The sequence below is a fragment of the Puma concolor genome, chromosome A2, assembly GCF_028749965.1.
Source record: "Puma concolor isolate L17-30 chromosome A2, mPumCon1.1.hap2, whole genome shotgun sequence".
Lineage (NCBI taxonomy): Eukaryota > Metazoa > Chordata > Mammalia > Carnivora > Felidae > Puma > Puma concolor.
The window spans coordinates 135,492,812-135,508,333 of NC_141668.1; the positions used below are offsets into that span (position 1 = coordinate 135,492,812).

General features: G+C 37.7%; 1 protein-coding gene across 1 annotated transcript in view; it reads left to right on the forward strand.

The window, feature by feature from the left end:
* Positions 1-2,276: 2,276 nt before the first annotated feature.
* The window catches only part of TMF1 (TATA element modulatory factor 1), a 36,253-nt gene continuing 23,007 nt past the window's right edge, over positions 2,277-15,522 (forward strand). The window contains exons 1-5 of the mRNA XM_025916127.2: positions 2,277-2,692; positions 5,812-7,007; positions 8,710-8,813; positions 9,414-9,540; positions 12,624-12,729. Coding sequence (XP_025771912.1) covers positions 2,551-2,692; positions 5,812-7,007; positions 8,710-8,813; positions 9,414-9,540; positions 12,624-12,729 — 1,675 coding nt within the window. The 5' untranslated portion in view covers positions 2,277-2,550. The remainder of the gene's footprint in view (positions 2,693-5,811; positions 7,008-8,709; positions 8,814-9,413; positions 9,541-12,623; positions 12,730-15,522) is intronic.

The following is a 15,522-nucleotide window of genomic DNA, read 5'->3' on the forward strand; positions in this document are numbered from 1 at the left end:
TTTATATTGTCCTTAAAATGCCTTTTTCTTCCCTAAAAAATTAAGCCTTTAGACTAAATTAAGTGTAAGTATTGAAAAATTAGTTTTAGTGTCTCAATGTGGGAACATGCACTATGTGTTTTTCACTTAGATGGCAGTGTTCTATTCAAAAGCTTTATGATTACATGTCACTAGGTTAAATTTTTATTTATTCTTTTTAGCTCCATACCAACGTTTGTTTCATTATAAAATCATATAATGAGATACATAGTTATCGGTACTTAAAAAGTTACAGATTCAGGGGTACTTGGGTGGCTCAGTCACTTAAAGCATCTGATTTCGGCTCAGGTCATGATCTCACGGTTCCTGAGTTTGAGCCCCACATCGGGCTCTGTGCTGGCAGAAATAAACATTTTTTTAAAAATTTAGAAAGTTACAGATAAAGTTTGAATTTTGGAATATGAAGGCGCTAACATTTAGCACCTCCTTTACACGGGTGCTCTAATAATTCTCAGAGTAGCCTTGTGTGAGAATGTGTTCATATCTCCATCAGAGAGCTCAATCCTTTTAGAAAGTTTACATCATTTATCCCAAATTGTACAATTAGGAACCTTGGAACAGGGATTCCAACACCAGTCTGCCCCCAACCTCCTTCTCAGTCTACTTGTTTAAGCTGTTTTAAGTTAGTTACCTGAATTACTTAGTACTACTTGTGTAGATCACTAAATATTACGAGTTTTAACATGTAAATTTTTACTGGTTAGATGAAACTATTGGAAAATCATAAATAACTTTTCAAGGGCAAAGTTTAATTTTGTTTTAAATTAAAAAATGGCTTTAGGACATAGTTGCTTGCAGTGGGATAAAATGTAGGCGGGAAGCCTAAATAACCACAGCAGGGAGATGGAAGAGGTTTAATAGATTTGTGGCAAATTGGAGTGAAAATTACTTTTGTAAAGTGGCAAGTACCTCAGCTCACTGTTCACTGTTGGTATCCATATATATTTTTTTTTATTTATATATGAAATTTATTGTCAAATTGGTTTCCATACAACACCCAGTGCTCATCCCAACAGGTGCCCTCCTCAATACCCATCACCCACCCTCTCCTCCCTCCCACCCCCCATCAACCCTCAGTTTGCTCTCAGTTCTCAACAGTCTCTTATGCTTTGGCTCTCTCCCACTCTAACCTCTTTTTTTTCCTTCCCCTCCCCCATGGGTTCCTGTTAAGTTTCTCAGGATCCACATAAGAGTGAAACCGTATGGTATCTGTCTTTCTCTGTATGGCTCATTTCACTTAGCATCACACTCTCCAGTTCCGGTATCCATATTTTTCAAAGTCATCTGGAAATCGGAATTTTTGTATGGAATCTGGCTTCAAATGTTGACAGAATTTTGCGTTTAACATTATGGAGTCTAAATCCCTTAGCCACTGACCGGATTAGGTAGGCCACCAGTTTCATTTTTTCTCATAACGAAATGTTTGAAGAGTGAATGCAGAAAAAGTTGTATTTTAAATAGTATGCACAACACACGTTAACAGAGTAATAGTTTTAGTGCTTTTCAGGTTTGTTTTGAATGGGGCGAAGTGCGTACTTGTGAAGGGGAAGTTGTGCCTCAGAAATTCAGACTTGTAACACCTTGCAGATGATAGCTTTTTACTTACGTCATCAGGTGGGCTGGACCAGGCCTTTTATACAAAGTCGAGTATTTTCAGGCAAACCCAAACCCAGGGTTTCTCAGGTCCAGGTTAACACAGGACTGATTAAATATCTGAGACAAAGCGCTAATAGAAAGGCGAGAGCCAAAGTTTTGTTTGCAGTTTGTTTTTTTTTTTTAACGGTTTATTCATTTTTGAGAGACAGCGCAAGCGGGGGAGGGGCAGAGAGAGAGAGAGGGAGATACAGAATCCAAAGCGGGCTCCAGGCTCTGAACTGTCAGCACAGCGCCCCGGGCAGGTCTGGAACCCACTAGCCTAGAAATCATGACCTGAACAGAAGTTGGTTGCTCAACCTACTGAGCCACTCAGGAGCCCCTGTTTGCAATCCTTACTGGCAAGACGCTTTTAGTACCTGAGCTATTTTCTAGGAGGGAAGCCACGTGAAAAGTAGCTTTTCCTCCCGGAAGAAGCTACCTCTGCTAGCAGCCACAGAGCTGCTGGTGGCTTAGGATTTGCGCCTTACGCTCATAAGCACTATCAACAGAAATAGTTCCGCGTTCTCCGTAACTAAAGGGAAGCTTCGGGTACCGGATGTGACGTCTAAGTTCCTCCTTTTCTTCCGTCTATTGACGGAACTCTGGGCTCCCGGATTTGGTGGTTGTGTACGTGGAAGAAGCCCGCGCATGCGCGGCTCGAGCCTTTTCGTCTCAGCTGTGCGCGAAGGGCTGAGGGTAACGTCCCGGGCTGGGGGGGGATTGTTAGAGTCATGGCCCGCCGCTGACCGGGCCCGCCGTTTGAGGAAGGGGGCGAGGCCGTTCCGCAGCACCCCTCCCGGGGCCTCAGGCTGGTCGGACTGGCCCTCCGCCTTCCCGCTTGGTGCTGCCGCCGCCACTGCCGGCTGAGGAGGGGAGATGAGTTGGTTCAACGCCTCCCAGCTTTCCAGCTTCGCGAAGCAGGCCCTGTCCCAGGCCCAGAAGTCTATCGACAGGGTCCTGGATATCCAGGAAGAGGAGCCGAGCGCCTGGGCCGAGACCATTCCGTACGGAGAGCCGGGTAAGGGAGAGAGGGGCGGGGGGGTCCCGGGGGACCTGGGCTCGCGGAGGCTTCTCTCCTGTGGCAGGCGAACGGACGAAGAGGTGTAGGCAGCGCTCCTTCCCCGCCCACGGCGTTCTGAGCGAGTTTTCTCTCCCTAGCCCGTCCACGAATGCTCGTTTGTCTCCAAGTGGGTCTCTGTTGTTTTCCGGAGGGAGATCCCAGCCCCGGTTCTTCCGTGCCCGGGGCCCCGGGTGCGGGTCCTGCCGGCCTCGGAGGCGCGGGTGGCGATTTGTTGGGCTTGTTCTCCGCCCTCGCTCGACGTAGCTAGCTGCAACCACGAGCAGTCCAGAAAACTGGGATTGCTGCGCGCTCCGGGCACTGGGGAGCCGCGACGTGAAGGAAATCAGCAGGGACGGGAGGCACCGTGCCCAACGCTTAACGAGAGCTCCGTGCTCGGCAGCGCGGAATGTGCTTTTTTACGGCTTTCTCATCTCCCAGACACCTCCTCGAGTTAGGTTTCTTGTTGTCGCCCTTTTACAGAAGGGGAAATCGAGGCCGGGTAGCTTCCTCTGGGCCATCCCGCAGGTGAGGGGTGGAATATGTTGGAGATACCACCCGTGGAACCCGGCCCAGGAGTTTGGGGTTGCATCACGTTGTGTTTTCAGAGAGCTGCGTCTCTCTCTCGGTTTCCTGGAGCCCGATCTTTTCAGGGATCTTGCTTTGGCTCTAAGCCTAAGGAAACAGTTGAGCATTTTAGTGCGAGGGGTAAAAATTTGTCTATTTGGGAGCTCTGAATTTATGTGCAAAAAAGAAGGAAGTTATTCTTGCCTACTTCAGTCTGGTTTCTTGTTTTAAATTTTACATCTTTGAAAAGGACCTAAGTTTGAGGTACTTCATTTTCAGATATTTCTGGCCCAGGCCTGTGTGTCAGGATCTTAGTACTTTTTACAAGATGCTGTGGTGACCTTGTGGGAGTAGCTGAACTTCCTTTTTCTTAGATACCCCACATTTTGAATTACTAAACCTAGAGGAGACAGCAGATAAATTTTAAACATAAGGATACTCGTTTTTTGAAGTTTGGGGCTTGAGTCATGTATATAATTTTTTAAGATAGGTTATCCAGAATAGACAGATTAGTGAAATATTTACTTACTGAGTATTTATTGATTGCCTTTGTTTTACATTGCCTCCCTCGAAGGTGACCAGCCTTTAGAATGGAGCAGTTGAGGGAGTTATCACATAGCCTTGGGATTTGTGTAAAACATTCTTCAGTTTCTTCTAGAGGGACATTTGACTTCTGTCATTCATTAAGGAGACCTACTAAATTCAACTAATTAGCGGACTTAATCTTGCTTGTTCATTTGTTCTTCTGGTTTTCTCCTTTTTTCATTGTTTTTATATACTGAACCGATAGATACACAACTGTGCCCCCAAACTGAAGTGTTCTACATACTTCTCAAGTCATATTATAGAATAGACTTCAGTAGAGGGCTAGGTAGTTTTTAGGAGCTTTTAGGTGCTTGTTCTCGCCCCACCAACTTTGTTTGTTTGTTTGTTTGTTTGCTTTTGTTAAAGTAGCCTTCACCCTGGGCATGAAGCCCAACACTGCGCTTGAACTCAAGACCCTGAAATCAAGACCTGAGCTGAGATGAACAGTCAGAGGCTTAACTGACTGAGCTAACCAGGTGCTCCCATCCCTATCTGCGTAATTGCGCAGAATTTGTGATGGTTCTGCTCAGCCACTTTTGAGTTTAGAAAAGGAAATTTTTTTTTAAAGAAATGCTTTAATATTTTAGCAAATAGCCCATTTTTTTGTTTATCATTGGGTTTTTTAGTATCATGTGTTTCTGTGACTAAATTACCTTTTTTACCCAGAAGATAGTTATTTTCTCTTTGGTGTTTTTAAAAAGGCCTAGTGTAAACTACCATCGGTATAAAAACACAATAATTCTTTAAAAATGCCCATCTTTGAAATTCATAGCACTTTTTAAAAATTTTATATTTTATTTTATTAAAAAAATTTTTTTTAATGTTTACTTATTATTGAGAGACAGAGACAGAGCTTGAGCATGGGAGGGGCAGAGAGAGGAGGAGACACAGAATGCGAAGGAGGCTCCAGGTTCTGAGCTGTCAGCACAGAGCCCCACGTGGGGCTAGAGCTCACATACTGCTGGATCATGACCCAAGCCGAAGTCAGATGCTCAACTGAATGAGCCACCCAGGTGCCCCTAGATTTTATTTTTAAGTAATCTCTACCCAACATGGAGCTTGAACCCACAACCTTGAGGCCAAGAGGTACATGCTCCAGTGACTGAGCCAGCCAGGCACCCGTGAATTTCATATGACCTTCTAATTGCTGACATAATTTGTAATTTAGGAAGGGAACAAAACTTTCTTATAGAGTGGGTTTGGATAATGACTCTTGGAGAATGAACTTGTCATTAAGTGCATGAAAATGAATGTGTCCTTTAGAAGTTACTGTTCCCATCAGTTTACTTTGATCTTTGGAAAAGGACATTTGTTGCCAGTATGCTGGGTTCAGTTTTTGAGTGTTACCCTCTTTCCGGCTCGTAACTATGTTTTATTACTGATATTATGACGAGAATAATTAATAAGAAACTGAACAGAAGGCCAGGTTAGTTTGCTGTGACTGCACATGATCTGTAAGTGAGGGTACTGCCTCTTGTTGTGAGATGCATCACAACATGTTGTGAGATGTGTATCTTAGACTGAGCATGTTATGTAACATATACCATTACTTTCTTAATTTGTTGTGGGAGGGAGTAACATATTTGCTTCTGGTAGGCCAGGCCCATTTTGATCTCTTACCTTTGTTCCTGGTTCCTAGTTTGGACAGATCCGTACCAGTTTTCCTCTTTAAGGCCTAAAGTTCTACAGTGAACTAATTAATCATATAATAAGCAGGTAGCCTAATAGATGCAAGTTATAGGTCGTATTCTATAGGTTTCCTGTTTTTAAACTATGTATTGACTTATAACGATTGTAATATTAACATAAAACGAATATATTTTTTCTTTTGTAACATATATATATATATGTATGTATGTGTGTGTGTGTATATATATATATATACGTATATATATATATATATATATTTTTTTTTTTTTTTGTCAAAGGAATAAATCCCCCTGTCAGTGGAGGATGGGATACTTCAACCTGGGGGTTAAAATCAAACAGTGAACCTCAGAGTCAGCCTGTAGCTTCTCCTAAAGCAATAACAAAGCCAGTTCGGAGAACTGTGGTAGATGAATCTGAAAATTTCTTCAGTGCCTTTCTCTCTCCAACGGATGTCCAGACCATTCAGAAGAGTCCAGTGGTATCAAAACCACCAGCTAAATCACAACGACCAGAAGAAGAAGTAAAAAGCACTTTACAGGAATCCTTGCCCACTGGACAGTCAAGAACCTCGGAAACAACTGAGTCAAAAGTGAAAGACTCTACTCCATGTGTATCAGGGGAAACTCTGGCAGTAGATACTCCGTCGCCAAACACTGAGGGCAAGCATGAAGAAACTGTTAATAAAGAATCTGATACGAAGGTATCAACTGTACGTTTGAAGGTATCCGAAAATGTAATTAATGTGAAAACAACTAGGGAAAACATACCTAATATGTCGAATGCAGAAACAAAGGACGTGGCTTTGGAACCTAAGGAACAAAAACATGAAGACAGACAGAGTAACACACCTTCTCCTCCAGTTAGTACCTTCTCGTCTGGTACTTCTACCACCAGTGACATTGAAGTTTTAGATCATGAAAGTGTAATAAGTGAGAGCTCAGCAAGTTCGAGACAAGAGACTACAGATTCAAAATCAGGTCTTCACTTGATGCAGACATCTTTTCAGCTTCTCTCAGCATCTGCTTGTCCTGAATATAATCGTTTAGATGATTTCCAGAAACTCACTGAGAGTTGCTGTTCATCTGATGCTTTTGAAAGAATAGACTCGTTTAGTGTGCAGTCGTTAGATAGTCGTAGTGTAAGTGAAATCAATTCAGATGATGAACTGTCAGGCAAGGGATATGCTTTAGTACCTATTATAGTTAATCCTTCAACTCCAAAGACTAAAGTAATTGAATCTGTTGAAGGAAAATCTGAAGAAGAAGTAAATGAAACATTAATTATACCCACTGAAGAAACAGAAATGGAAGAAAGTGGACGAAGTGCAACACCTGTTAATTGTGAACAGCCTGATATCTTGGTTTCTTCTACACCAGTAAGTGAAGGACATACTGTCTCAGACAAAGTGGCCGAGCCGCACGAAACTGCTGAAAGTAAGCCAGAAGCACATTCTGAGAAGGAAGATGTTTGCAAGGTAAATCTAGAAACCGCAAGGGGATTTTTGGATATGCTTTTCAGAAATGAAATCATTGTTTATTGTTTATTTTTAACATTCCATATTGCATAATGATTTGTGCTGATTAAAAAAGGCAAGCATTTTGGCCTTTAGGATTTTAAAATTGAATTATTGATATTAAATTACTTGAAGTTCCTCTGAGACATCTGTGATAACATAAGTTGATATTTCAGCATAACTAAGAATGAAAAGGTTACCTCGCGTCGTTACTTTTGAGTCCTTTCACCTTACAGTTCTTGTATGCTGTGCTCATTTGTCTTTTTGCAAAGGATTGGCTTATGGTAACATACGTCTTCAAAGCCTTTGCAGGTAAAGGTGCTGAAACGAATATAAACACTATATGGGTTTTTTATATCAAAATTTGTTTTGCATGTTCACATTATTTGTAGCAAATCCTAAATGAAAAATTTAGTCTTTAATTATTGATGTCTTTCTGTTGTTATTAATTACTTGTTTGTTTTCTCTTTTATGTTATTTTGATGTTTCCCTGCTAGCTGTCTTAACATGAATAAGAATGGGAAATGTCCAAGGAACAAAGGCATTGCTTAGGAATGACAAATTGCTTCTATCTAATACATATAAAAGGAAAGTGGTGTAAATTCTTTAACATTAAGTCACGGTTTTGATTTTTCCTATGATTTTTAGATATAGAAATTGAGTTGGATTTGGCATCTTTAATAGACTCCTGAGATATAGGATGTCTTGAAGAAATGTCCTGTAAGTGCCATGTGTTGAATTATTTAATGTAAAAAAAAAAAAAGTTCCAGATTCTGTTACCTAGGTTTAATATTATTCACACACACAAAAATGCCATGCTATAGTTATAATAGCACTTTGAATTGCTGAAATCAGCACTGTTTCGTATCAGTAAGATATTTTTGAGCTACTTTCAGAAGGTAAGTGATATCTAAATTAATCTAAACCTCAATCAGGTAAGACTTTTTTTTTTTAAGTGCAAACAGCATCATTCCTCCCCTGATACACAAGTTTTTCACTGCTTCAGCAAGGCCTAAGGAGTAAGATACTGTTATCATTCCTTTTTGTTTAGCTTTACACTGATAAATCCTGGAGATTTTAAAGTTACATGCATATGAGTTTTTTTTAAATGTTTTTATTTTTTGAATGCAATGTATCATACTAAAAATAGTTACATGCTACATATTTGGATTAAAGAATAATATGGAAAAAGGGACACTTGCGTATCTATTACCCAGTGAAGATACAGGATATTACTAAAGGCTTTGAAGCCCCTGTGACCTTTTTAAAATTTTTCTTTGTCTCCATGCACACCTTTTTTTAGATTTTGCTATAACAAACTGCTGTAAATATCCTTGTATAGTAATGCAGGAGTTTTCTCCTCTAAAGTATATCTAAAATAATTTTCTGCATTCAATGGTGTGTAGATTTTCAACTAGTTATTAAAGTGGCTTACTAATTTATACTCCCACCAACTCTGTGGTTGTACTGATTTATACTCTTCTACCAGCTATGTATGAGTTCTTGTTCTGAATCCACTATGTTCTCATTGTTGCTAAGTCTTTTTATGAGGTAATGCTGTTTTAGTTACTATATTGATTAAATTACCTTTACAATTCATCACCTGCATGTAAAAATGGTCTTTTCAGTTAAATGTTTGACTTTGTGTATTCTTGTTATTCAGAGAGTCGAATTTCTGAATGAGAAACTGGATAAAAGGGAGGCTCAGTTATTATCTCTTAGTAAAGAAAAAGCACTTCTAGAAGAAGCCTATGATAATCTGAAAGAGTAAGTATTTTACAAATGTGAATAATTGTATGTTTTGTAGAGGCCCAAATGGTTATTATTTAAGAATTTTTTTTTCAACTAAAATGTCTAAAATTTAACTTGTTTACAATAATTGAAAATGGAATAGCATTTCAGTTATAAATGTAGAGATTTTTTCCTCAAATTATCTGTACCATATTACCTTTGGCATTTGAAGAGAGTTGTTTTGCAAAAACAAAACAAAAAACCTTTTCCCTTTTAGTATTAGATATTTAAAACATATATTTAAAGAAAACTATGATATCAAAAAAAAACCCCGACAATATTTGTTTCCTTTAAGGAGGTGATTCGTAAAATGTAACACAGATTCAAAATTTAAAAATTTTACTGTTATTTTTATACATCAAATAGGGGTGACATTTTCGATTTTTAATTGGTTGTCACTGAGGTGTTTTAAAATAAATTAAGCCTGTAATTTTTCTTTTAAATGTTAACAGGCATAAAACTAACCAATTTTAGTGAGTTATGTGTTGAAGACAATGTTATTTTCCTTTTGCAAGCTGAACTCCTCTTGTTACCCTAGGAACATGTAAATAAGTACCTCTCTTATTTTTAATTTAGTGAAATGTTTAGAGTGAAAGAAGAAAGCAGCAGCATTTCTTCCTTGAAAGATGAATTTACTCAAAGAATTGCAGAAGCAGAAAAGAAAGTTCAGCTAGCCTGTAAAGAGAGAGATGCTGCTAAAAAGGTAATGGAAATTAAAAATAATATTACTTAAGTTCTATACAGACATAGATTTTGAGGAATGTATTCATAATATTTTGGTATGGAAAAAAAGAGAAGTAACATTAAAGGATACCATACAGTAGGGGCGCCTGGGTGGCTCAGTTGGTTGAACTTCTGACTTTTGATTTCAGCTCAGGTCATGAACTCAGGGTCATCAGATGGAGCCCCACGTGGGGGCCCTGTGCTGGGCGTGGAGCCTGCTTAAGATTCTCTCCCTCTGCCCCTCTCCCCCACTTGTGTGCTCTCTCAAACAACTCTTTCTCTCTTTCTCAAAAATAAAAAGGATACCATATAGTATATTAACACTTAAATTATAGACTTTTATTTAATACCTTTAGACTTAGATTTTTGAAGCTTAAAAAAAAACTAAGCATATATTTGTATAATTTATCTATAAGTCCTTGTAAGATACATAGCAAGGATCATTAGAGTAATTTCATAAATGAAAATTTTGTCAAAATAAATAACAATTAAATCTAAATGGCACTTGGGGCGCCTGGGTGGCTTAAGCCTCTGACTCTTGGTTTCTGTTCAGGTCGTGATTGCATGGTTTGTGAGTTCCAGCCCCACGTGAGGCTCTATGCTGAGCTTGGGATTCTCTCCCCCTCTCCCTCCCTCCACCTCTTCCACTCATACTAAATAAATAAATAAAATAAACTTTAAAAAAATCTAAATGACACTGTATACATTTTTTTTGAAGTATTATTACCTTCATTTGTTACTTTCCAGCCACTTCAAACATACTATATGTACCTTTTCAAGTCAGAGTGATTTTAAAATAAAAAATTGTAGGGTCACTTGAGCGGCTCAGTTGGTTAAACGCCTGACTCCTGATTTTGGCTCAGGTCATGATCTCACAGGATTGTGAGTTCAAGCCCCTCATCCTTCTCCACACTGATGGTGTGAGGCCTGCTTGAGATTCTCTTTCTCCCTATCTCTCTCCTCCTCCCCTGCTTGCTCTGTCTCTCTCAAAATAAACATTTAAGTAAAATAAAATATTGTAATGGTTAGCAAGTCTTGTGAGACATAACATTGATTTATTCTAATATAGGATTTCTTAGCATGTTTCACATTTTGGGCTGCATAATTTTATGTTGTATGGGATTGTACTCTGCGTTGTGAGATGTTTACCACTATCTGGGCCCCTACCTACAAGACACCACTGTCAGCGTTATCTCCCTATCTCCCACTCTGCACCCACCACCCCATTCCTCGAGTTGTGATAATTAAAAATGTTGGCAGACATTGCCAAATGTCCCCTTGGGAGCAAGATCACTCCTGGTTGGGAACCATTGTTCTAATTCTTATAATTTGTAGCAATTGGGTATTTTAGAAATTGGTAACCAACTAAGGTTAGTAATTCTATCTAAACTATTATTAATAATGTCTCTCAGCATTTGCCCTTCTCAGTTAGGTTGGTCTTCTTGACCAGTGTTAATGTTAGTCTTTATTTTTTGGTATACTGTTAAAGAGGAGAAATAAGTCATATACTTCCTTTGCTTGTTTGCTTTAATTAGCTAGCTCATTTCAGACACTAACAATAACCTCAGACTACCTAACCAATTTACCTCTTCTTGTCCCTACTGTATTCTATCTGGACAAGTTTAATTGAGAAATTAGATTTTAAGTAATGTAATGTTTATTTTCTGTAATATAATTTGAATTATAGATCTAAAATAGACCCAAATTATTAACTATAGGTGGAAAAAGCTTGGACCCTAAGTTTTTTAATGTGTACTAGTACATATGAAGTTGGGATCCACAGGAAATTCAAAGCAAATTGGATTAACCTTAAGAGTTTGCTTTTCTAGTGATGGAAGATAGATAATGTCAACACCTATATAGTACAAGGCAGAATGAAGTAAATTACAGATCAAGACGAATAAGCAGTTTGGAATGGTATCATAGAGGATGAATTCTGACCAGGGGAATTGAGGAAAGTTTCATGGAAGGCAGGATGGTCTTATTGGGCCTTGATGGATGAATCAAGTTTTGACAGTTGGAAGATGCAGAGTAATGTTGTGGATGGCTCAGTGTATGGGCTTTGGGTACTCATAAACCTGGTTTTCAAGTTAAACTCCATCACTTAGTAGGTCTCTGACCTTCAAAGTTTATTCAGTCTTTAATTGTGTAGTTAAATAAAGTACCTCCTTCATAGGATTGTTGTGAAAATAAAATTATAATGGATACAAAGCATAGTTTAAATACCTAATGTTAGTTGTTTTTAGCTCTTGTTTCAGATCATTGCTTAAAACCAAATTTTAAATCCTAGAGCACTTTTCACATCACCATACTTCTCCATTGTGGTTTTAAAGGATAACTGTCTTGACATATTTCTGCTGAATCTCTGCTTTATTAAAGTAGATTGAACCTTATATAATCATGCTTTTATTCATTTCACAATGCACTAGCAAGTGCAGCAAGTTTTAGATGAGGAATGGAAATAAAATGAAAAATGGAGACATGTATTGTTTGAAATGTTCCAAATAAAATACTTGATCTGAAGAAAATGTGTATAGAGATAAGAAAGAAAGGTATTGTGGGGCGCCTGGGTGGCGCAGTCGGTTAAGCGTCCGGCTTCAGCCAGGTCACGATCTCGCGGTCTGTGAGTTCGAGCCCCGCGTCAGGCTCTGGGCTGATGGCTCAGAGCCTGGAGCCTGTTTCCGATTCTATGTCTCCCTCTCTCTCTACCCCTCCCCCATTCATGCTCTGTCTCTCTCTGTCCCAAAAATAAATAAACGTTGAAAAAAAAAATTTAAAAAAAAAAAAAAAAAAGAAAGAAAGGTATTGAAAGTTAACTTATTCTCACTTGTATTACCATATTAAAACCTCTTTATTTCTGAATTCAGGTTTTTTATGTTGTTTCAAAGCTGTTTACTTAATTAACTGAGGTAGTAAACACAGGTTAACAATACAACTTAAGGATCTTTATTGAGAATTTGATTATTGACTTTGAATATGGAAAAAATTGAAAAATATGCCCAGAATGAAAGTAATTCGTTATGGTATTCACATTCCTTTTTTTTTTTTTTTTTTTTTAATTAGGAAATCAAAAGTATAAAAGAAGAACTTGCTACTAGATTAAATAGTAGTGAAACTTCAGAACTTTTGAAAGAGAAAGATGAGCAGATCCGAGGGTTAATGGAAGAAGGTATGTAAAATATTTAGTTGATTATGAAAAATACTGTCAACACAGGAAAAATGCTTGCCACATGATTAGCTACTGCTTCCCAGTAAAAAATATTGGAAGCAAGAAGGCTTTGTGCTTAAACCTCAGAAATGGTAGGTGATAATTTATGGAAAACTGGGGAGTAATATGTATAGAGGCAGAGACATTTGCATGTAGCCTTTTACACTACATACACGTACTTGCTAAAATAACTTGCTGAAAAATAAATGTTTGTGCTTCCATAAAAAAGTTTTTAACAGATTTTACAGCCTGTCATTTAAACCAAGATATTTGAGGTTATTATTTTGGAGTTTATATAGTATCTCAGTCTCTAGCTTGGGTACTCTCTGGTATCATCATATTATTTGGGCATTTGATAGTGAATTTTTCATTATATTATTATTTTAATTTTTCAGTTATTAAGTACTCTATGAAAAAACTTATTAGCAGGCTTATAGAAATAAATATTTTTCATTAGATAAGTTATTACAAATTGACACTGGACTAATTTCTTTCTGTAATTTCATAGGAAAGAGGTAGTTTTTGAAAAGGGGATTAAATGAATTTTTTTCCTCTTTAATTTATATATTTGTATTTTATTTTTGAGAGAGAGAGAGAGAGAGAGAGAGACAGTGCAAGTGGGGGAGGGGCAGAGAGAGAGCGCGTGCGCAAGCAAAACCCAAGTAGGTTCCATGCTGCCAGCACAGAGTCCCATGCGTGACTCCATCCCACGAAGCTGCAAGATCATGACCTGAGCCTAAACCAAGAGTTGTAGACTCAACCTACAGAGCCACCCAGGCACCCCTCTTCTCCTCTTAATTAAAATTTTTCTAGTTGTAAAATTAGACTTGCTACTTGCAGAAATTTTTGAAGTTTTGGTAGGTGTAGGAAGAAAAAATACATCCTAATCGACTTTTACAAGAAACTGTTAATTTCTTCTAGTCCTTTTTTAGTGCATTTTTAATACATTGTTAAGCATAATTAAGGTCACATACTTTATTTGTAATTTTCCTTCTTTTACAATTCCCTTGCTACTAAATAATTTTGCTAGCATTATTAATGGCCGTATTAAAGTCCCTTATAGGGGCACCTGGGTGGTTCAGTTGGTTAAGCATCCAACTCTTCACTTTGGCTCAGGTCATGATCTCATAGTTTGTGAATTCGAGCCTTGTATCCGGTTCCACACTGATAGTGCAAACCCTGCTTGGGATTCTTTGTCTCCTCTCTCTGCCCCTTTCTCTCCCTCAAATAAATTAAAAAAAAAAAAAAAAAAAGTTTAAAGTCCATTATATGGCTATATATACCACTACTTATTTTACTGTTTTCCTCATATTGTGCATTTATTTCTAAAATGTTAATATTGTAAATGGTGGGATGAACATTTCTGTACTTAAATCATTGAACTTAAGAGGATTTCCAGAGGGCTGGTAAACAACATGGAACAGTCACTTCATTTCAAAAAATTAGTTTTATCCAGTTTTTATTTTTCATTTATTCAGCTAATTTTTAACAGTGTGTCAGATACTATATTTAGTATAGTAATAAATTTGACATGCTCCCTATCCTTTAGGAGCTTACAGTTCAGTGAAAAGGAAATAGAAGTACTCAGATAATTGTAAAACACAGTCTAAGCACTACAATAGAAAATGGAGAATTGATAAATCACATAATCATTATGTCAAATCATCTTGAGGTCATGAACTGCCTTTATTACAGCACTAGAGATTGAGGGAAAGGCTGTGTGCATGGTTTCATAATTTTAAAAAATTATCTTAAATATTTATATCAAGGGGCATTTGGGTGGCTCAGTTGGTTGAGTGTCTGACTCTTGATTTCAGCTCAGGTCATGATCTTAGGGTTGTGGGATTGAGTCCTGCGTCGGGCTCTATGTTGATCATGGAGCCTGCTTAAGATTCTCTTTCTTCCACACCCTCCCCTGCTTGTTTTCTCTCTCTCTCTAAAAAAATAAAAAAATAAAAATATTTCTATCAGATGTCACTGTTTGGGTTTTATTAATTTATTGAGGGGGTGGGTTGATGTTTTCTTTTGCTTAATGAAATTCTTTATACTGAAAATAGAATGATTTCATATGGGATCATTTATTCACTGCTTCTGTTTCTTCCAGAGGTATTTTTAAATTCACAGCTAAAAAGCTGAAAGACTCAAAGCTGAAAGCACACTACAGTAAATAGCAGATTACATTATTACTTCACTTCGTCATTTATTAACATCTAGGCACACCTGATTCATAGCTTTCTGCACACACATATACTTCCCTTTTGCCAAAGCATTTGAATGTAGGTGACAGATATGAGTCCACTCATAAATTCTTTTTTTCCTCAGTTTTATTGAGGTATAATTGGCTAATAAAAATTGTATGTATTTAAGGTGCACAATGTGATTTTTTGGATAACATATATATTGTGAAATGTTTACCACAGTCAAGCTAATTAACATATCAATCACCTCATGTACTTAACTTTTTTCTTTTTTTTTTTACATTTTTTACATTATGTCTGAAGAACTTACCTCTGTAACTGAAACTTGGTCCCCTTTATCTCCATATTTCCCCTGGTAACTAGCATTGTGCTCTGTACTTCTATAAATTCAACTTTTTTATATTCCACATCAGAGTGAGATCATGTATGTAGTATCTGAATCTGACTTATTTCAGCCTCCAGGTTCATCCGTGTTCTTACAAATGGCAGGATTTCCTTTTTCAAGGCTAAATAATATATAGCATGCTACTTTTTTCTTCTTGAAAAATTTTTAAAT